We start from the raw sequence: 24,278 nt of genomic DNA, 5'->3' as shown, positions 1-24,278 counted from the left end.
TCACACAGTATTAGGGTACGCAAAGACATTATTTACAAGCATGCTCCCAACCTTACTTACACATTCTTAAAAGGCAGGCAAAACACTTTAGAGCCTTCTGGCAATGTGAGTGTCCATGGGCGTATCGTATGTTGAGTATCACTTAAAATCCGACGAGCCGCCTGCCCGTGTCCCCGTTATATAAAAATGCTACGGCATCGGCGATTCGACTAGTCTGTGACTGTTTTATTTCACGTGCCAATTAATGATTATTTATAAGTTATTTTACCATCACTCTTTTAAAAGCCATGTTTCATACGGATTTAACTCAACAACACTGTATTTTTCATACTGTCAAATGCTGATATCCTAAGAGCCCAGGGCTCTTTGCTTAGGCCAGACCTTCGTCATTTTATAAAAGCTGAAAGTTCTTCTGTGCGTGTCCCCTATACAGGTAAGAACGACCAGAGACTTCAGAGTTTGGGTAGTGGTTACTTTGGCAGATAACAGGTAGTAAAGGTGTATAAAATAGTACCTTAAATCCCTTAAAGTATAAAGCTCAATTTTTTTTATATTTTATTAGGGATAACTTTATAAACATCGTCATACATTGCCGGACACTTATGACAGTTGCTTCCCCCTGCCAGACACCCCTAAACATTAATTAATTATAATTATACTTTCGTTAGAGTATAAAAGCTAAATTTTATATATGTTACCTGCCGGACAGTTTCAATGGTTTTTACACCCTGCCAGACACATTGTAAGTCCAGTAGGTCCGAGCGCGAGCGCTTAGTCTTTACTACCTGTTATCTGCCAAAGTATCCACTACCCAAACTCTATAGTCTCTGGTCGTTCTGACCTGTATAGGGGACACGCACAGAAGAACTTTCAGCTTTTATAAAATGACGAAGGTCTGGCAGTCCTGGGCTCTTGATCTATAAGTTTTTTCAGGCAGACCAGTGGCTAAGCTTCGGCATTTCGATTTGCATTAGGGTTAAATTGTAAATTTAAACACACCTACAATATTTAATCTAAATACTGTTGTGGATTTTGTATCGTCATGTTTGTTACAATGATAATAAAACTAAAGTTGTGATATCGCTTCCTAATTAAATAATACAAGATAGTAATTTGTAAATTTTTTATTCAACAAAACATAATATATATAGAAAGAACATCATATTTAGTAGTCAAGTAACTAAATATAATTTATCAGACACACTAATAGAAATACCAAACTTATTTAAATAAGATTTTCACCACAAGTGACGTCACTGACAGCTGTCAAACTTCCCGGTTGATATTTCTGATGCAGACGCTCTGATATTTTAAGTACGTAAATTACATAACAAAACAAAAAACTTAATAGCGTAATGTACGAAGAATCGATGTCTATATTTCATCATTAATTATAAATATATTTGTTTTATGATTGCTATATGAAAATGGAATTGTGTTAGTACTCAGAGGACATAATATTCCTGAAGGTATCTTTAGAGATGTTACAAATTCATGTATCGGGAACCAGGAACTATTAAACTTTGGCGGAATCCATTTCAATATTATACAGCTCTTGTAACTAGATTTGAGTATGAGTGACGAACAAGAATACGTTCTTTCCGAGTTATAGTCAAGACGTCGTTATACTCCCGTGCGTCAAAAACCATAGACAACCTTATTTGTCCATAGACTTCGGGCCAACGACAACACACACAATTTTTCTTACCAAAACTTAACATACTGTCTTCCAAAAATCTATGCACACTATTTTATAATACTCTATGGAGGAATTCGTGATTATGCCTTTGGATATTTACTGTATACAATATTGGGATATTCATCTATATTCGATAACGGTATTTTTCTAATATATGAAGATTTATTAAAGGCCTCTCTATATATTCTTATTAACAATTTAAGGCAAGCAAGTCTCGTTATTCATTAATTATTGCACTCTACATTACTAATTACTTCGCATACAAGTACGCAATTGTATATCTCATTTAGGCTGTAGTTTTAATTGATACAGGACTATACATATATATATATTGTATAGTATAGTTATAATAATTTGTATAGTAACGTTCCTATCTACACAAAAACAATAGCTAAATATAAACATACATTCCCAGTTCCCAGATTTTTATGTTAGCATTGCGCTAATTCTACTCTCTGTACCGGAACAAAAGGCAGGTGTTGGTTAAATTCGTGAATATCCGTTATAAATTCTGTGTCATTCTCCGATGTGTCACCGACCGGTTGTGACGCATCTAAGTATTCCAGGGTACTCTCCTTGACATTACTTTCAGTAATATTACCGTCTTTGTTGGGGAGATGGCCCATTACCTGTAAATGATAATTTTGTACACCTCTGTATAGTATTGCGACATAATACGTAAGAACCTTGTCTGTTACCATGGTGACCATTTTTAAGGAGAAACAACCTCGATAAGTTATGTTTAGGTCAATTTTCTAATTCACGACTGACTTTCTCTAGAAAATTCTTAATTAAAATAATAAGTGGCTTTTTGTATTAATTCTTATATAATACAAAAATATGAGTTTCAAATTAATTTGATATCGTATCGTATCATCGCCCTGATTACAATTTATTTTTAAACTCTTTACAGATGATGAATTGATATGTAGATGTAGAGATATAAGGTTTTATACAAAATACTCACAAAAATCCACATTTCCTTTATAAAGATAAACATTTGATTTAACACATTAGGTTGGAATCATAGTAAAATGTAGCATATATCGAGTGATATGTTCGACACAGAATTTAACTAAGTTTTTTTTTTAAATAAAATACAAACGAGCCTATGGGACGCCCAAAGTCATCGCACCCATTTCATAGGCACCCATTTTTAGTGGGTGTGTTGACGGCCTTTGAGAGAGTATATAAATTACAGAAACGGAGCGATTTAACCTAAGATTTACTTTTCTTTAAATAAAATATCGGCAAGAACTCACTTGAACAGACAACTTTCTAAATTGTGATCGGTTGCCCGTTGAGAAATTGTTTTCGATCCAGCTCTTGATATCCGATACCTTGACTTTCTCGATGGCGTCAGCCTGTGAATCAAGGATTAGATAAATCTTGGGATAATCTTCAATTCGAGGATTATTTGACAGATTATGGAAGTTTCATCTCAATTTTAGTTGAAATGTTGATCTATCACTAACAATTTAAACATTACCTAAGCCTAGCTTAAACTTCTCACAAATTTTATCGTAAGTAAATAAATTAGTTGTAAGAATTTACATCTCTCAGCGAAATCTCTTCTACTTTTATCGTAAACAAAGACGGAATTATCTGACTCAGTCTAAATTTTTTGCTAATTTTAATGTTTAATCGTTTCATAAGATTGCAAGTATATATATACTAGCCGTTTCGCGCCCGCTTTGCTGGACGATTTTATTTTTTTTCATATTTTTATTATTCTTCTTTTTAACTTCCCGCTAAGAAAATTGAAATATTTCGAAAATCGAGTTTTTAACAGATGTTGACGTTTTGCGGTTCTAGGAAGCCTCTTTTGTTTTTATTAGCGGGAAAAATTTTCATAAAAGTAAAACAGAAATAAAAAAATGAAGGAACGTTGGAATTAAAAAAATAAATAGCCATAAACCATCTAGGAAAAATTTCGCATCGAATGGTGGTAGTTTCATGTCGATACGATCAGTGGTTTAAGCGTGAAAGAGCCTCAAACGAACACCATTTTCTTTTTATATATATAGATTAAGTTTTAGAAGCTCAAAGAGGCGACATTACTAGGATAAATGTGACAAGTCTAATCATATTAGGGCGGAAATCATACTTTTAGCAACTCAATGTAAACCAGAGATTAGCTTGTTCGAGAAACAATCGGCCTTGATCGGCTTTACAAAAACACACATTTTTTTTTAATTTATAAAAAAAATTATTTTCACTTATTCTGATTACACTATAATATGCTTATAAAACCAGTAGTTTTTAAAGCAGCAAAAAAGAAAGCTGACTCCGTTTTTATCGAACAATTCCTGAATCGAATTTATTGCATTTATTATTACGTACACGTATACGTATACGTGCTTACTTGACGCACACACTACGAAATTTTTATAGAAAAAAAGCGCCATACTTAATTCCCGTGATTATATCGCTGAAACAATAAGGCAATATATTACAGACATTCATATAAAACTTACCTCACTAAATAATCGCTGAAACCGGTATTCACCGCCAATGATTTCTCTCCAATTCCTTTCCACCTAAAATTAATGTTAAATATACTTAAAATACATTTAATTTCTACATATTATCATAAATCAATTTTATTTTTTTTTAAACGCGGCAACTGTTATGACTACAAGCCTTAAATCAAGAATCTACGTATATAGAAATATATACATAACGCTGTACTAGACTATTAATGAATTAAATATCAAAACTTTTTATTATTTAATTTAAATCATGAGATTTAAATATAAAATTTGAAATAAAAGGTCTACAACGCACTTGCGAGCCTTCTGGCAATGTGTGTGTCGATGGAGGTATCACTTATCAGGTGAGTGTCCCTGCCGTTTGCCCCGTTATTTAAAAATATATATTTTACCTCCTCCTTGAGTTCGTAGTCAGTCGTATGTTTGAGTTGGACCAGCGATTGTTTGACAGCGGACAGTGTCTTATCGCTTAACTTCCTCATGTCTCGGCTGAATTTCTTGAGGAACACCTCTACCCGAGTGTCAACGTGTGCCACACTGCCATATATATAAATAAGTAATGTTAAGAATATCTGAACACCAATGAACTTGAGCTCCCATGCTTGGAAGAAATACGTCTTCATATTCAAAGATTATACAATTGCAAAAATATCACATATATATATATATATAAAGAATCTAAACGGACACTATATTTTTTGATTTATTTAAAATAAAAAAAAAAAACAATATAACAAATACACCTATGTGTATAACGGATGTGCTAATAATATTGAAAGGTGCAATGAAAAATTAAATAATTCCACATTTGTCAAATATTAGCGTGTGCTTGTGTACCTGAATTTATCCCTCTGCGCATTGACTGTGACGGAGTAGCCAAGAACTCCGAAAGTGTACCGCAACATGCAGAACACGCTGTAACCCAACTGCTCTTTTGTGCGTAGGACATCGAAAACCGGCTCTTCCATCAGCATCTAACCAAAATAATTTAATGACTATAACGTATAATTATTCAGGTATGTAATAAAAATTAACTATTTTATTTTTGAAGTTATACTTCTTTAGGCGCGTTATGAAAAATTTATGAGAGTGTAATTTTACGATGCGCGCGCACCGTGACACAAAATTAACAGAATGAAGTTGCCCACGGAAGATGCTACTGCATTGGACATAATTTAAAAACAACATTCGAATAATAATAGAATTTATGTTACACATAATGTAAGAGAATAATAATAAATATTTATTTATTAAATTTTTCAAAAGTAAACTGAACTTTATTGACTATAATGACTCCTTTTCCAGTCTTTGATTATTTAATTGTAATTAATTATTTGCATGCAATCAAAAACTATTTTTAATAATGCTAAAGAAGTATAACTTCTTACGCGCGTACATAAGTACACGCACCCTTTTTTTTATACAAATTCACGACCACAACCGTTGAATGGCATCTGAAATGTCCATATAAAAATAATAAATACTTCTTCATCGCAAAGCTTAATTTTCTGCATGTATTTGTATCTGTACGTACGTACGCAACGTACAACATACCTCAATTAGTAAAAATGTTTTGACACGTTCATACGTTTGTAAGGTGACATTAGAGGAATAAGGACAAAATATTGATAGATATTTGAGAGACGTTACCATAAGCACTTCAAGCGTGGCAGTATCTTTGATGTTAGCCGCAGCACCCTGGTAGTAATTAGTTACTATACTATTGGTAGAGGCCGGATTTAGACTCATCACTCGGATCACTCGCTCGCCGAGTGGTAATTCGTGGACTTTAATCTGAAAAAACAAATTGTATATTGTAAAAGGAAAAATAATAATAAATTTCTATAATTTTTTTAATAGCCTTCCAACCACGCGACAAGGCAGATCTGTCACCGTGCAGCTAAAAAAATTTTTTTAATATATAATAGGGGGGCAAACAAGCTTGCGGGACGACCAAAAAGGGCAGTCTACGCAGCCCATAGACACCCATTTTTAGTGGGTGCGTTGCCGGCCTTTGAGGGAGGAATAGATTGGCTTTTTGAACATTTGGAGGTCGTATTTCTGAGGGAAGACGGGGGGTCTTCCCTCAGTCTTCCCTCAAGAAGGAGTCGATTCCACAGTTCGTTAGTTCGCAAAAGAAAATGCCTTGTGAAACGGACTGTGGAAGACCTCCAACCATCAACATTGTGTCTATTCTCTCTTTTCTTAAAAAGGGACTCTGTTCCTTAGACTTACATTGAAGTTTTATATACATCAATAGAAATGTTTTACTTAAAATCAACTAGTTACAATTTAAAGAAGAGTTTTGTAATGAGGCAAGGTCGAGAACTGATTCCAGGAAATCTGAATTTAACTAAAAAAGTCAGTGTTCCCTATATACTACAGGCTAAGATTTGCGACTTCTAAACAGGTCCTAGGAAAATACCTTGGAGTACTTTTTTTATGTTTGTACCGAGAAAAAAAGTTAGTTGGAAGCCTTCTAATGAAACGGGGTCTAATGTACAGTGTTTGTTTTCAAAGATACAATGTTATTTCTGAATAAAAAGAATAATAATAACTTCAGTCCATGTATGTACTGTATGAGTCTTAGATCTTAGTAAAGAAGACGTAAAAAACTAAAACTTACTTCTGGTAGTTCTTTTTGGGGCAGACCCTCCCATTTTATATTTTGAAGAACATTTTCCGATATTTTAATAGCATCGGTCCACGCCAAATTACCTTGCATTAGCACCTGAAACGAAATGTACATATTATATATTTTTTATTATTTCATATTCATCACAGTAAGGGAGCGTTCAAGTATTACGTAACGAATTTTGGGAGGGGGGGTCACCTTTTGTAAAACGTTACGATGCGGCGCGGGGATTGAATTGCGCGTTATTGTTAATATTACTTTCGACGTTCCAGTACTTGACAGCACATAATGGTAGCTATAAAGAGTCACTTTACTATTGGGTACAGAAAAACGTTACGGCGCGTTACACGGGTTCAATAATCTCCAAAAATTGCGTAACATAATACTTGAACGTTCCCTAAGTACACTTATGAATATCAAAAAAACAAATTTTCTAAATTTAAATTTTCCAGTTCTAAAATCAATTTACAAGGGCGTAGAACGGACGAGAAGAACTGGCAAGAAACTCTCCGTTACTTTTTTTACAAGATACTTAAATCATAATCCTCTAGTCCGTCGTTAATCTGACAAACATAATAAATACCTGTACGTATAACTTGTCTAGCAACCTATCAGTGAAGTCTTTAAGGTCATCCAAGGTTATATTTTGTATGACGATTGCCTTCTCCCGTGGTGAGACGTATGGTTCCAACAACACGTTCATTCTAACGTCCCTAAAACAACGTATATTTTTGAAGTGAAACTTCTTTATCGGCGTTGGAAAAAAAATTACACACATTTGTCACATTTTTCGGTTACGCGCCATCTTTTTCTTGTCCCTACCACGGTTGATCCGAAGAGATTCGAAGCCATTAGTAACAAAAATATATAATAACGATAACAATGATAGTAATACTAATAATTCTATCACAATTAATGAAATTCTGTAATAATCTTAGTACTACATAGTAGTACAGTAATAAGTTAAAATGAAATAATTGTATTTGTATTCATGTCTATGATAATAAAAGACTTTTGTTAAACTTTATCTAATTTAACTTTGTTTAACCAATTTCTGTAAAGTTGCATATAGTAGATCATTTTTCGAAAAATAAGGTCATAAAGAAGTTTCACTTCTTACGTGTGTACATCTAGTACACGCACACATTTTTTTTTCTCTTTCTATCTCTATGAAATACAACAGGCTACTAAAGATGGAATAAATAAGGATTATTTGAAACTGCAAATGTTCTTAAACAATATTACTTCTTAAATTTTACATATGTATATAGGGAATAGTGATAGTATATACTAGTTTTTGTAAAAAAACTCAAAAGCGACAGCCCAAAGACCCTTATATGCTATAAAAAATAAACGTTTTATTATCTATTTATAAATAAAACTTACTTTGCCAACTTGTGAGGTTTAATGAGTACGTTGTGATACGTACGCGCACGTACTTCACGCACGGCCTCGAACAACTCTAACGTTAAATTATTCGTATTCGTACGCATTTCACGAGTCACTAGTTCGACGAGAAGCTAGAATATTTCGAAAAAATATATAATAAGCCGAATTAAGTAAATTGCATTGACCTTTGCTTGTTGCTACCTTTATGGATTTTTAAATAAATCGTGTATAATACTTACATGTAAATTCTGACTGTAACCATTGACTTTTAGCATTAGGCCTTTGTCTCCAACATATAAGGAATGGGAGAGATCCGCCATGTTGGCAGGGTACACTTCTTCCTGTTAAATTTAAAATTACCAACTCATGAAAGTATTTTAGGCAAAGCTGTTAAAAATAAAGAAGTGCAAGGGTGCGACAATAGTACATATATACCATAACAATAATTTTAAAAAAAATTTTCTTTCATTGAAACGTTTTTTAAATACTTGTCGTTTTTATAAGGGGTTAGTCTTTTAATAAAGCCCCTTTTATATGAAAAAAAATACATTATATGTATGTGTATACTTTTAATAGTAACATAGGCATAAGACATATAATTTTCTTACCTTAAGGCCTTGTTGCAAAACATCAGTCCAAAGATCTAGAAGGCACGATCTGGAATTAATTCACTAAAAGGTTTTAATGTCGCCTCATTTTTTTTTTATTTTTTTATTTATTAACATTTCGTTGCAGAAACATAATTATATGAAAAGGAGGGCAACTGGCAGCCTTATCGCTTTCGAGCGATCTCTTCCAGGCAACCACTATGTTTTTTTTTATTATTTTACATTCTATTTATTTTAATATGTACCGCTAATCTATATCAATCGCTGAAATTTTCTAACTAAGACATTCCATGACTACAAACTAAACTAATGTAACTCATAAATTGATACATATTGTTAGCTTTTAATACTTTTTTAATTAAATTGGAATCATTTTTAGTTTTAGTTGTTATTACACATGCGCACGGGCAATTCCTTTGTTCAAGTTTGATGTTATAGAGTTTACGTAAAATCAATGAAGTGAATTATAGTGAATCAAGTCATCGTTGGAGTGTTTAATTTCCTACCCTAAGAACTAGATCAAATACAACAATATATACTAAGAATAAGTCATGAATTTTTTTTAATTTAAAAAACGAAAACAATGTTTATTTTCCAAAAATCATCAGCCTACCCAACGACTCTTCCCAAGGTTTTAGATATCCTTAATGTGTAAATTTAAATGAATAAATAGATGAATAAACTCACTCCCTCGGCGACTTCAAGCTGAGTGGCGTAATAAAGTAGAAATAGAGAAGTGCAGTCGGAAACCGGAACTTGAAATCCGGTTTGTACCATAACTCCATATGTCTGTTTTTACGTATTAAGTTGGGCTGGTCCAATCTGAAAGATATTAAACAATTAATTATTAATTAAATTTTTGATGTTATACTTCTTTAGTTGCGTTATGAAAAATTTATGAGAGTGAAATTTTACGATGCGCGCGCACCGGGACACAAAATTAACAGAATGAAGTTGCCCACGGAAGATGCTACGGCATTGGACAAAATTTAAAAACAATATTCGAATAATAATAGAATTTATGTAACACTTAATGTAAGGGAATAATAATAAATATTTAATTTTTCAAATGTAAACTGAACTTTATTGACTTTAATGACTCCTTTTCCAGTCTTTGATTATTTAATTGTAATTAATTATTTGCATGCAATCAAAAACTATTTTTAATAATGCCAAAGAAGTATACTTCTTACGCGCGTACATAAGTACACGCACCCTTTTTTTTATTAATAATTAATTAATCTTAATGCGCCTTTTAAAATTAAAATATATTTTGTATCATATTGTTATGGTTGGTGGAGTCAGTTTCCGCACTAGTACATAATCGGTCCGTTGTGCGTATTTTTACGTTTTACATAGATTTAAAAAATTTGATATTTGAATTTTAAATTAAGTTTTATTATTTCATAATTTTCTCTTTACTTCAAAATACCTCTTAACGTGCGTTGCAAGAGAGCGTACATGTGCTTTATGTTTGTAAGTTTTTCTTGTATATTTTGCAAGTACCAAAAACTTATTTATTTACAGAACTAACGTAACATCTAATAGCCATGCGATTATAATTATAGTATATCTTATTATATCACATATAAAGCACTTCCTGAACTTCTTAATCTGTGTGAATAAATACCAAATAAATTCAAAAGTATCGTAAATTACCTAAACTCCTGTACAGTAGCTATCAGATCACCTTCCTTAAGAATTTTAGAAGTTGTCGTAGTGGCTTCTATCTTCTTATTTATATCCTTTATGGAGCTTGTCATCAAATTAATTCCTAATCGTTCAGCTTCTTCTAAATAAGGCAACGCTGGCGGTACTAAGTTAAAGTTGTTAGTTATGTAAATGTTTTTATCGGGCAGATGGAACTGCTTAAACGGCTTAACTGTTTGCCATCGGTGCATCCAGGTTGATGGGATTTCTGAAATTGATTAAACAGTGTCCTATAGGTAAACAAACTAATTAAAAAAAAAAACGCGTGGCACTCGGGGACTACCGCGGTAAAGCTATTGCATAGCATTTTTTATCAAATTTAGCAATTATAGTTATTTATTTATGCAGTATTTTTTTTCTTAGATATTAATTCAATCTACCACTCCACCAGACTCAGACTAACACGCCTATATAGTCTGTCCCGCTCTAACGCGTACCGGCTGCACCAGCCGCGCTTAAGCTACATCACCGATCTCTTTAGAGAGATGTGAATACGCAGTATGCTTTCTGTCCCGCTCTAATGCGTATTGGCCGCACCTGTATTTTGCATCGTGTGTTAGGTTTATTTTCGTTACGGAATTTCTTGATTCGGTCGCCGCGATAAAAGCTATGCAATAGCTTTAAAGACACCTACATTGCCACCATCTTGGCGAAAGTGGTGATATTGACTTTAAAAAAACTGAAATTCAGTATTTATTTTATTTACTTTAAAATATGAAGTAAACAAGTAAAACATCTGAATCTTTGTAAGGTATCAAAAGATAGTCTAAGTAAAAAAAACATATTGAGGCGAAACGAAGTTGGAGAGGCCATTAGAATAATATTATAGTAACGTAAGCTTGTCTAAAATCTAAGAAGCATCTGTTGTCGCCATTACACGCAAATTATTAATTACATTAGTAAATTAGCAAATTATAAACTTACCTTTCCTTTTATATTCCGTGCCGAACCACTTCTCTTTGGCATCGTATGGAATGGGTGTCGAGTGTTTGTTCGACAAAATCATTACATTAGCTTTGTCCGGTGTCATACATTCCAATAATTCTGTTATACCCTAAAAATCAATTAAAATCTGTATTTTCGTACTACACCATTAATTTTGTGTCGAGCAAACATACAAATTAATACTTCAGTAGATCAAACAACATTAGAAATGCATATTTAACCCGTAGGCCCTTCTCCCATTACGATACTTGTAGGGTACGATACTCGAGTATAATACTAGTTGGATACATGTTCGCTACGCGACGCTCGCATATTATGCTACTGAAAAATTACTAAATTCATCATTTGTGCAAACTTGTTTTTTGTAGACGGACGTTATGTCGAGCGACTCCAGTGACGAAGAAGCTCTTGCAGTTTTTCTGTTTTATAGAAATAGAAGACGTCAACGCAAGAGTAGAAAATACTGGATTCATCCATATATTGAAAGAAACATAAATTGTAGAGTTTTTGTAGCCGCACAAGAACTACAACATGATGATAAGAAATTTTTATCTTTCTACCGAATGACTAAAGAGACCTACTTGCATCTTGTTAGATTATTAAAACCAGCTATACATCAACGAAATACTAAATTTAGAGAATGTGTCAGTGCGGAAGAAAGGATTTTGATAACCCTAAGGTAAATAATACTTCATTGTGACATATGTAGGTAATTAAATGTTTATTAAATTTTAATATGTAAGTACTTTATAATTATTACTTATTCTTCATCTTCCTGTGATAATAACATAGGTATTGATTCATAATAAAGACTGGCAGTATTTGATTGTACTACATTCAGACTTTCGTTTATGGTAATTGGCGTACTTATTACCTCGGCAGCACTCATCGGTGAAGGAGTAGAATAAAGTGTGATGGGACTATTCATATTTTCACTACTTTGGTCCATTATATCGTCTATCAATGCAAGCACTCTTCTCTTAAACAGTCTTCTTTGACTATCAGTCATTTTGTTCACGTCCGATAGTAAACTCAGTAAGAACATTTTGTTTGAATTTTCAGTACTGTCACAGTTTTCTAGAATTTTAGATTGTTTAAATTTAAAATAAGCTGAAATGTCTTGCTCGGCTTGAGTTTCTTCCAGCTTCTTCCGTTTTTTTTTATTATTTGTTGATGGTGGTGGTAATTGCTGTTGCGAGATTGGTTGAGTGCTTGTACTAGTAGAAGGAAGAGATGATTGCTGTTGCGAGATTGGTTGAGTGTTTGTACTAGTAGAAGGAAGAGATGATTGCTGTTGCGAGATTGGTTGAGTGTTTGTACTAGTAGAAGGAAGAGATGATTGCTGTTGCGAGATTGGTTGAGTGCTTGTACTAGTAGAAGGAAGAGATGATTGCTGTTGCGAGATTGGTTGAGTGTTTGTACTAGTAGAAGGAAGAGATGATTGCTGTTGCGAGATTGGTTGAGTGCTTGTAGGTACATTTTCTGTGAACTGTGTTTGTTCACATAGTTCAAGATCAGGTGTCTGTGGTTCTATCGTCTCTTTCAAATTTCCTGATGGTTTTCCTGCTGTTTTTATGAAGGGTACAGTAAATTGCATATAGTCTGCTAAGTAGTATGGTTTTTTTTGTGCAGTACCTGCTCCACTTTTGGCCGGTTTCAAGTGGCGAACAAAAACACTACGTAGATTTTTCCACTTTTCTTTAGCTTCTGATCCTGAAAATAACCTTAATATTAATTGTTTTTCAGATATTTGGGGTCAGGTTGTACGTTTGTAAGCCTAGGATTGTATTTTGCAAGAGGAGATAATACAATTTGCAAGGTCATAGCTGAAATGACAGTTATAATATGGGAGATATTAAATGGAGACTATATGCCATTACCAGATGTGCAACATTGGAAAGACATTGCTGCTCGTTTTGATCGCCTCTGGAATTTACCCAACTGCTTAGGGGCATGTGATGGTAAACACATCAGAATAGAAAAATTACCTGATTCAGGATCAAGTAATTTTAATTACAAATCCTACCATTCGATAGTATTAATGGCATGTTGTGATTCCGATGGATTATTTACTGTTATCGAGACTGGCTATGCGGGTAGGAACAGCGACGGTGGAATTTTCAGTGCTTCCAGGATCAAACGTTGGATAGAACATGGACGTCTTAATATTCCTTTACCTTCCAAACTTCCTAATGACCAATCTAACTATGAATTTCCATACTATTTTATTGGGGATGAGGCATTTCCCCTTCTATCTTACTTGATGAGACCATATCCCCAAAGAACCTTGAATGACTTGAGAAGGGTATTTAACTACAGACTAAGCCGAGGGAGGAATACAATTGAATGTGCTTTTGGGATGATGGCTGAAAAATTTCAAGTATTAAGTACTGCTATAAGATGTCATACAATAGAAAAAGTATCAAATATAATAAAAGCAGTGTGTATTTTACACAACTATGTTCGAAAACGTGAGGGTATTCTATATAGTCCAAGGGAGTTTATACAAAACAGATCGGTCACTATTCCCGTTACAACGACAATACAACCTCATAATATAGAAATAACGGCAAATATGTCACCACATAATCAACGAAATTATTTAGCAAACTACTTTATATCTGAGCAAGGTTCATTGCCTTGGCAATACCAATCCTGTTTGCAGAATACAATGTAACATTGATAATAATAAACTATGTATGTGTACAAAAAAATCCAACCTGTTATTTGAAATTTGTTCCCAATTTCTGCCCAAGTCTTGTCTATTATATTTTTTCGCATGTATTCAGGTAGTTTATAGTTATATAAACAAGCATGTTTTTCAATTTCTTGTACAAACTTAATATTTGTTTCTTGCTCCGCCGCCATCTTGTCGAAACGCGCGAGACGCGACGCACAAGCGACCAACACGGCGGGTATCGCGAGACTAGTCGCGAACGCGTAGAATACCAGTATCGTAATGTGAGAGTGTCCATATAAATGTATGTGAGATACTTCGCGGCGACTAGTCTCCGAGACTAGAGTCCCGCGGGCGTATCGTAATGGGAGAAGGGCCTTAGATCAACATCTTAATATTTAATTAATATATTTTTTTGTCCTAAATCAAACACAGAACGAAACAAGAAGTAAAGAAGGAGCCATAGGATTAAGTATCATCCCATGCTATGCTACACCATGATATGCTAATTATACTAAAATAAATATCTTTATACAAAAAATCTTATATTTTAAATAACATACCTTTGGATCATATTTATAGTAGAGGCGGTCTCCAGTAATATAGTGTTTTGGGGGTAGATTCTGCATATTTTCAGCCAGGGATTCCACATATTCCGCCGGTTGCGATTCCTCTTCAAAACGGAAACTTGTCTCTTCTATAGTCTGTAAATCGCATTGAAAAGTTATATTCACTCGCTTAACTTACTAGAATAATAAATGGTAAATGCAGAAATTTTGGAACAATACAGGAAAAATGGATTTTATTCTAAGCAATTTAATTTGTTTTCATCGCTGCATACTTAACGTATGCACCTCCTTACTGCGAGATGTACTTTAAATCATGAATAGACATGTGTATTATATTGTAATGATGTATGGCCAACATAAGCGGAAGTCCGTAGGCTATTTGGGAACGAAACGAAGGCACGAAGAAATTATCGTGGAGTTTGTAGCAAGAGTACAAAGTGTAAGACAATTTTTTTTATTGGCATAATAACTCTTCTCAAATACTACATAACCATTATGAAGCGTCGAACTGAATAATTTGATATCCGACTGGGTCGCTTGTTTGATAAATAACACACATTTTAACAATGGCGGTCGTAATAACATATTTTGCAATTTGATAAACATACCTTAATTTCTTCAAATATCCGTTCCGAAGGACCAATTTTTCTAATCATGTTTATATAAGAGAATATTGCTTCTAAAACCTGCAAAACGTCAAAACATATTTAAATAAATAAAATTACCCTCGTTTAGAACATTATACATATTAAATACGTATCTACAAATAAAAATATTTCCTCGAATTAAATTGCACCTACACTTAAGATTGCATATCTAACGAATAGACGTCTTCGAATAAAAATGAGTCTATTTGCCATGAAAGCGGTGGAATAGAAAATATGATTTCAAAGACAGCATCCTCTTAATGTCAACATATGTTAAAAAATATAAAATTTATAACATTTGCCTATTAATTTTTACGTATAAATTAATAATTATATAAAGCAGAATAACGTACTTCGTCAATATGATCTAATCCATCCTTCGTTAGAATAACTTGAGTTGAAAACAGACTGTATATTGAAGTATAGTCTATGCCACTTTCAGAGTTGCCAGTGTAAATACCCAAAGCCCAAACTCTGTAAAAAAATATTGGGTCAAATTAAATTTTACCTTTTATTCATAAAAATCGTGCATCGTTTTAAAAGTAGTCTGTCTCTTTTCATCACAGCGCGAACAAAGTATGAAATAATGTGTCATTTCAGTTAAAGCTTGGAAATTTATAGTTAAAAATAAATATAATTAAAATAACATTAGAATATTTTTTATTCTGTCGTAACAAGCTGTAGATAAACAACCGTTAGCCGAGAGTGACTATATATTATGTACTAGCTATTCATATGGTATCGATTTGTAATAACAGATTATAAAAAAGGAAATATTTTTTAATGTTAGTTTAGTATGAGGTATGAGGACTTACTTTTTTCTAAGATACGACAGTAAACTCCCTTTCCCCTCGTGTCCTAAAAGATATGAAATATACTGATGCGGTTTCGATTCGTATTCCGTTATTAAAGATCGCATTAACCATGTCAATTGTACCTGTAATATAATTTACTTAGATAAGTACCTACTTACAATACATTCAATATTATGTAATAAAAATTAACTTAATTTATTACAGCGTAAACTCTTTATAACGTCCTTCCTTATAACGAAAAACTCTATTAAATTTGTTTGGTTAAACACAGAACCCATACATTAATTCCTTCTTTATAACGCGACAGCCATTCTATGAAAGTGTAATTGTTTTTATAATCAGCTTACAAAACTTAACTTGTAAGGTGCCGAAATTTCTAAAAAGGCCACCTGAGGTCATTAACAGCCGTTTCGCCTTTGTACTGTTAATTGCATTAACCCGTGTACCATTACTTACTGTCTATAGGAAATTTTGGTTGCTAATTTATTATTTTTTATTTGGATATAAACAAAAGCAAAAAAGCGGTGATGACGGAATTAACCACAGCGGTTTTCTAATGTAATTTATTTTGATTGTATTATATTCTTTTTGTAAAATAAAGAAATTAAAAAAATATATTTATAAAAGTGCTCTTACCTCAGTTGTATCACTAACGGGTTTCACATAGTATATACTAGTAAAATCACTAGTGATATTACGGGGATTAAACAAGTGCTCCTTAAAATTATCTGAAGGTAGATTATTGGTCGGAATTTGTCCAAACGTCTTTGCCACGAGTCCCTCTAGGGATGAGAGGTCCATACGAGCCTAAAATAATATATCGTCATAAGTAAAACTCATCAAACCAGGTTTAGTTTTAAACGCGAATGTACCGCTGGCATATTGAATTTAGAAAGTTACACACAAGTATGTGATGGAAGGTGCTAGAGTCTGGCTAATGAAAGAAGATAATTGAATTATTTGAAAACTTTCGGATGGCAACACAGAATGTCATTGAATTTCTTAGTTTAGTATGATTTATTGTCTTGATACTTCATGCAATTACTCATTTTTATTTCTATTACATATTTTTTCCGAATAGTTAACAGGTTAAACTTTGTTTTATTTGATAGAATATTTCGTTTCTTTCGCAGGATTTGATTATTCCGAATAAAGTTTTATAATAAATATAGTTTTAGTTTTCCATGCAATGCTAGTCATTTTAATATCAATAGTAAAAGACTAAATACGTATAATATTTAATTTCATAGAAATACAGTTTAAATAAATATTTTAAAAAAAATCAAGTATCAAGTAAGTTTAATCCACGAGTATATCAAACTTTTAGGGATACCATACTATTTTTTTTTTAATTTGCCGCGCGTTTTCGTTATCTTATTTCATTAGCCAGACTCTACCTCCAAGCTAAATGACGAATTCTCGACCAGTCTTACCACTGACTGGCCGGCCTATGCTCCTCAGTGATTAAGGTTATCTATTAGCTTAGCTTAGCGAATTAGAATAACTTAGTAAGCGCGTCTAGGATATGATGTCATTAATTGTAGCCGTAGATTGCGCTACAAGTGTTGAGGATAATTATTGTTTCACGAGATTTTACCCCAGGCACTTAAAGGCCGGCAACGCAATACAATGGATGTCCATGGGCGGGTGCGTTTTGCCCCCTATCCTATATAAAAAAGCTTGTTTCTAATTAGTTATAGACAACCATCTTTATACCATAAACAAGATAGATTACATGGAATACTTAACGGTTAGTAAAAATTACGATTAGTATATTTAAATTGGAAAACGGAGGTAATACTAACTTGTACAGTAACAGTCATTCTATGCGCGCTGTAATGACGTCTTCGGAACTCGTGCGCAGCCTGATAAAGCTTGTCGTCATCAGGTATATCCTCCTTCAGGCTTCGAAGGTTTCCCCAAGTGAAGGTCCTTGCTGGGTGACCCTCAGGAAACATACTCGACAGCAATTGGTCTTTACGATTGGAGTCGGATGGTGAAGCTATCGCAAATTCTGTAAAAATTATATAAATGTATTAATAAGGTATGTGATTTTCTTCCTTTGAAAGGTGTAATTTCGTTTAATAAGTTCATTTAAAACCGATCTACTTAAAACTGACCGTGTCTTAGTGGTATTCACGCTTGCTCTATTCAAGAATGAAGACTTAGGAAAATTAATTTAATCATATTTTTTGTTATAATCATCAAAACCTAAAATAATATATAAATTTTATAACAAAATATTTTTTAACGGCTCGTTGGCGCGTTCATATTGCAAAATCATAACGTCTTATTCGAATCACTGTTATAAGCATGGCTAGTAACTCGGTAGATATCGATTTTAAAAAATTACAAAATGTTACATGTAATTATAATAATCAATTACAGAATTTTAATTATTATAATTATATTATTGATAATAAAACATTGGTGCCTGAGAAAAACTGTATTCTAAAAGCGTTGACAGTAACATGTGATCTCAAATAAACAATAAAATAATGATTTGAAATTCTAATTTGTATTTTCTCCTACTTACCAGATTCAATGGCCTCTCTTTCCCTCTGCATGGCCTCTTTCAACATCAGAGGACTGACAAAGAACTGGCTAAACATATCCATCGCACTCGAAAGATGCTTCTCAGATATTTCAAAATAGAAGGTTGTAACTTCGCAGTCAGTTGACGCGTTGTCGGAACCACCCTTTTTCTGAAATTGTTTATTAAATTGATTAACCATAAGTATAACCGTTATTGGAGCGCGAATTTTGACTTTATTTAAAATAATATAAATTTCTAGGTTGCTATTTTATTTTACGGTTAATCGACAAATTAGATTTAAGACCGATGTATCATTAGTTTAGATGATTTATGTTATACTAGCTGTCACCAATGTAATAATAATAATCGCCATGCAATAAAAAAATCAATTCGAAACAGTACTGAGAATGCATTCCAACCAACAAATATCTAAGTGTAGCTATATATTACCTTAATAAAGGCATCAAATTCATTTTCTTTTGGATACTTTTCACTTCCCATAAACACCATATGCTCGACGAAGTGCGCCAATCCTTGTATTTCTGCAGGATCACTGTAACTCCCCACACCCACGCAGAGAGCACAGGCAGCCTGAAAAACATTAGCCTTTAGAGTAAATAACACGAGAGTAACATCAACAACTCCTCTCATTATTGTGTTGAGCAAACATACTCTACACTTAATACAAAATTAATAATTCTGATTGTTTCTACGTATGAAAGGACTCTGTTACTGATTGACAACTCGAATGTACAAATTCTTTAACGTTATTTTATTAATTTTAACGGCATTATTTAATTCTATGATAATTATTAGTATTATATGTATCAACTATTTTTACACGCTTTATATTAGCTTCACCTGTATGTATGTATGTATGTATGTAACCGACTCCTTCGGACTCGATTTTGACCCACTTTTAACGGACAGATTTAATTCAAACTTTGCGCACCTGTCAAAGATCGATGACAATGCAATAATTCGAAAAAAAAATAGTTTAAAAAAACTAAAAAACACGCTTTTAAAGCACATCAAACTAAAAAGTGAAAAATAATTCCTAATTTAGGCTGAAAATGGTAATGAACAAAAAATTGTGAAAAAGCGTGGGGCGCTCTGTGCCATATTTTTCGTCTATCGAGCAACCCACGCAACAATTCCCTCTAACCCAGGACCTCTATACACGTCATAGCGTATTCAATAAATATACAGATCCTCCGTTCTACTTTTTTAACATAGTTTAATAACATATAACGTAAGTGATACGTGACATAAATCATTACAAGTTTGATAATCTAGGCAAAGCTGCATACGTGACAATTAATAAAACACTTTTAAATTATTATACCTACATATGACCTACTCTACATATGGACACAACTGATATACTGCTAATCTATTTTATACACTAACTGGTTCACATAAGGGTTATTATTCCAAATAATTTTACAAAAGCCATTGGCATACCGTGTCAAGTGAAAGTTGTGTATAGAATATCTTGCAGTGCTTTCTAGATCGATATATTTTCTCATATGCTTTCTTCATATATTTAAATACGTTGTGTTTACAACCAGGTCTGGCCTAAATAAAAACGAAATAATGTATAATAGTAAAAATAAATGTTACGAGTTGGTTACATAATGGCTAATAAGAACTTTGGCACCAAACATACTTCAATTGGACAACATCAAATTTATTGTTAACCTAACGATTAAGCGTGTGTTTGTAACCATTGTTTTTTCTTTGTATTCGCGCAATTAACACGAGTGATCAGTGAAAGAGATCTCATTAAAATATTACTATACATAATTGTTTACAAAATTTGTACCCATAACTATTAAAGTTGATAGGGTGAAGTTCAAAAACAAGTCGACGTATGTGAACACGTCGACGTCGACGAACTATGAGAGCTGCCCTGCGATTCTGTAACTCACTTTTCGAACTCACACAGCGGTTTTCGCATCGGCGGTCGCTCTGAAATCAGTCGTGAAGCAGTCATTTTATGATTTGGCATTCTGAAAAGGTGAGAGCTTGTAGTTTATTGTTTATTAGAATGCCAAATCATAAAATGACTGCTTCACGACTGATTTCAGAGCGACCGCCGATGCGAAAACCGCTGTGTGAGTTACAGAATCGCAGGGCTGTACGTCAAAATCCAGTACGTTTTTGGCATACGGGCTTATACGCGTTAAACTTCGACTCTAGTGGCGTAACAATAGGGTGGTAGGGCTGGCAAAATTCCACGGGCCCCCGACCCAAGAGGGCCCCAGTCCAAGAGATATTATATTCTATAGATGAACATTCCCTCTCGCCTAAGAGAGGAGGCCTATGGCCATTAGTGGGACATATTCAACGTGTAATTGAGTACGCTGTAAATCTCGAAGTTTAGATATTAAAATTAAACTGAGTACAACGTGACGATTTTTACTGATAGGGCCCCATCATATGACTTTGCCACGGGCCCCAGATGGTAAAGTTACGCCACTGCTCGACTTTGTATCTTACGATATGGATTGTTGTAACATACGTAATAATTTATCAGTTGTGTCTTAGAAGAGAAGCCACTAATTAATTATAAATGCAGGTTAATTTATAATGGTGCTATAAAATCTAAAGCTTAAATTTAAAAAAAATACTTATTAGCCTATGCCCACAATTGTATTTAATAAAAATACTTATGTGCAAACAACAGAGGAGAAAACGCTTAAACATTTTTTTAATAGGATATTAGAAATACCAATAATTATAAGTATAAAAATAAATCAGTTTCATGATCATTTGTGATACTAATAGGCAAGTGGGTGATCGGCCTCCTGTGCTTGACACACGCCGTCGACTTTTTGGGTCTAAGGCAAGCCGGTTTCCTCACGATGTTTTCCTTCGTTCGAGCGAATGTTAGATGCGCACATAGACAGAAAGTCCATTGATGCACAGCAGGGGATCGAACCTACGACCTCAGGGATGAGAGTCAAAAGCTGAAGCCACTAGGCCAACACTGCTATAATTATACAGAATTAAATATCAACTGCCAAAATGTACATTTTCTATGATTTATGGTCTGCGTTTGTAAATCAGGATAGAATCTAATTCTCTATCTAGTCTAATTAAATGTTTGCACGAGAGTAATAAGAACAAAACATTTGAAACCTATTTAAAGCTCTATAGTAAGTCTATGATTGAGAAAAGAAGATAGATTAAATGTAATTTTTGATTGTATTTCGTTTAACCAAATATTTTAAAGCAAATACCGGGTAAGCCTAGTGGTTAGGCGCGCCACTATTAATGCTAAGACCGTGGTCACTGACTTTTTCTCCAAGTAAATGTATTTATCAAAATTCATCTAGCTTAAGAATGTAGACGTGAGCAATGAGGCGTTATTATTATGTCGTCAGCACTTTGTTAAATAATCGTTTCGGACCAATTCACTTATAGGTTCATAAACACGTAATACATTTTCAGTCACGTTGCTTTTTATAACGCAAGCCACAAACTATAGCTCCATTAGATTATACAATCATTTCGTCGCTCCTTTCATGGCGTAATGGTTAACGCAAATGTATAGCCCGAAAATCTTGGAGAAATTCCCTCCCTTTTGAGATACCAACAAAAAAGATTTGCATCTGACCTATACTTTATTAGGTGTATTCAGTGCTTTATACAGATAACATAATAATCTATAACTGTCATATTGTTGGAATACCAAAGTTAAAAAAAAAATGTTTTTAAGCGTTGGTATCATTTGGTTGGCATCAAGTATCATTTAGTGCAACATCAATCATCACAAAAGCTTTCAGAACTATATGCATAATTTGTATATACTTTATATCAAATACTCTTCTAGGGTTAGGCAAAGGCAGGCATAAACGCAAGTGACATTTCAAGGTTTTCAAATTCTACCTCTAAATGATCTACAACCGAAATGAAATTAATATGTTGTCATGTATTAAATTTTTTTATTATTGTAGAATACTGTAACCATAAACATTTATAGTAACAGATCATGTTAAGAAGTGAAAGTTGCTAGTAGCCTGTTTAATTATTGCTAATAAACTTTAGCTTTAAATTGAAAATGTTTTGAGGAATCTGTTGGGTAGTTAAACCCAAAACATATAATAATAAATAACTATAAACCTGTGGTTAAGCATATTCAGAAAGCTAAAAATTTGTTATACTAACTGCATTTAAAAATCATTACATGAACACATGTATGTGTGGAATTGCCAGTAGGCAGCAATTTTGCAATTCTAACAAAAGGCAAGGTCAGATCAAATACCACAAGATTTAACAATTCACAATAATAATACAGTCAAGCAGTGTTTAGCAATAATCATCCAACCATTTAATGCCGTGATAAAAATTGCATGTTGAAGTTTGCAATAATTTTTGTTTAATCTAACAAAGCCTACAAGGTCTTACAGTCTATTCTTTTCAGAATCAATTTCATAAATTCAATTACAATTGCGTTTTCTAGACTACAAAGTAACAAGCTAACTTAATTAATTTCCTAGCTTAATTGTTTACATCTGTTAAGTGTACTCAAAATAATTAATCAAAACTATTAAGTAAATTAATATGATTAGTGGTACAATTTTTCCTATTAAAAAACATGCATACATCACACTTCTTGGATGATGCAGGCTAAGTTAGGTCATGTCGAATAAATGCCCATTCTCCATTTTATGAAAAAATACTATATGACTCTGCTGCAATACTGCCTTAGCATTAAAACAATGCTGCTAGTTTCATATATAGGGTGAAGTTCTTACCAATTTTTCTTCATCAAATTCGCTACGTCTCTTAGTGTTATGTTGATCACTAGCTACAGACTGCACAGACTGGGCCCCATCACTATCAGAACCAGTTCCATCTGATTCGCTAGTCTCTTCTTCACTTGAACTGGTCTCATTATCAATAACTTTACTCGGATCTGATATAAGTAGTGCAGTTAAACCATTCTCAAGCCGAATTGTTCTAAAAAATATTATATGGTTATTTTGATATAATGAAAAAAAGCCTATGTTTTCTCTCAAATATATAATAGTAAAAATTGGCTTACTTGTAAAGCTTTTTGTCGGACACAGATTTAATTGGTTCAGAGAGAACCTCAACTTTCTCCATGTTGGGTATAAATCCCGGTTTTGATTTATTTCGAGGAACCTTTATATCGGATCGTATCCGATGAATTTTGTTGTAAATATTTCTTTTAGACATGTCTATAAAAATACGATTAGTCTGAAGAAAAATCGGTGTGTTTTGAACTAAATCAACGAATCTATACAGAAATTTTGACATTAGCACGACATTTCTTCTTTTAAATTACTTGACACATGAAAGTTGAAACCTTTTTGTTAACTGTTATCGAAAAATGACAGGTTTAGAGACGTATTGCCAACTACAAAAATATATTTTACTTACAGTGGTTTTTTTCTAATCGAATACGATTGTGTGTTAATTATTTGTATTTGGTTACCTTTAAATTTTGGTCTTACTACAAAACAAAAGTGGAGGAAAAAGTTCTAATAGCGTCCGGTAACTGTCTCCATTTGGAACAAGAGGTAA

The 24,278-nt window shown here is 33.2% G+C and overlaps 2 protein-coding genes and 1 long non-coding RNA gene across 3 annotated transcripts; 1 reads left to right on the top strand and 2 right to left on the bottom strand.

The window, feature by feature from the left end:
• Positions 1-1,109: 1,109 nt before the first annotated feature.
• On the bottom strand, positions 1,110-24,097 carry LOC125053566 (nardilysin-like). Its single transcript, XM_047654964.1, has 24 exons — positions 23,776-24,097; positions 23,486-23,690; positions 19,173-19,313; positions 18,723-18,891; positions 17,992-18,200; positions 16,823-16,993; positions 16,187-16,308; positions 15,725-15,845; positions 15,333-15,410; positions 14,719-14,859; positions 11,458-11,587; positions 10,483-10,741; positions 9,511-9,645; positions 8,824-8,872; positions 8,455-8,556; positions 8,213-8,346; positions 7,410-7,539; positions 6,818-6,922; positions 5,842-5,985; positions 5,029-5,165; positions 4,584-4,728; positions 4,177-4,239; positions 2,962-3,063; positions 1,110-2,328 (listed from the first exon to the last, which is right to left on the bottom strand). The coding sequence occupies exons 1-24, from the start codon at positions 24,009-24,011 to the stop codon at positions 2,131-2,133; spliced, it is 3,426 nt and encodes a 1,141-aa protein (XP_047510920.1). The 5' UTR covers positions 24,012-24,097; the 3' UTR covers positions 1,110-2,130.
• On the top strand, positions 11,710-14,192 carry LOC125053569. Its single transcript, XR_007117595.1, has 2 exons — positions 11,710-12,157; positions 13,225-14,192. It is a non-coding gene; the product is annotated as an uncharacterized LOC125053569 (long non-coding RNA).
• On the bottom strand, positions 12,176-14,497 carry LOC125053567 (cell wall protein DAN4-like). The gene is made up of 2 exons (XM_047654965.1): positions 14,199-14,497; positions 12,176-13,191 (listed from the first exon to the last, which is right to left on the bottom strand). Exons 1-2 carry the CDS (start codon positions 14,344-14,346, stop codon positions 12,239-12,241), a joined length of 1,101 nt encoding a protein of 366 aa, XP_047510921.1. The 5' UTR covers positions 14,347-14,497; the 3' UTR covers positions 12,176-12,238.
• Positions 24,098-24,278: the final 181 nt, after the last annotated feature.

This window comes from Pieris napi, chromosome 11 (assembly GCF_905475465.1).
Source record: "Pieris napi chromosome 11, ilPieNapi1.2, whole genome shotgun sequence".
Taxonomy (NCBI): Eukaryota; Metazoa; Arthropoda; class Insecta; order Lepidoptera; family Pieridae; genus Pieris; species Pieris napi.
This window is presented reverse-complemented; position numbering and strand designations above follow the sequence as displayed.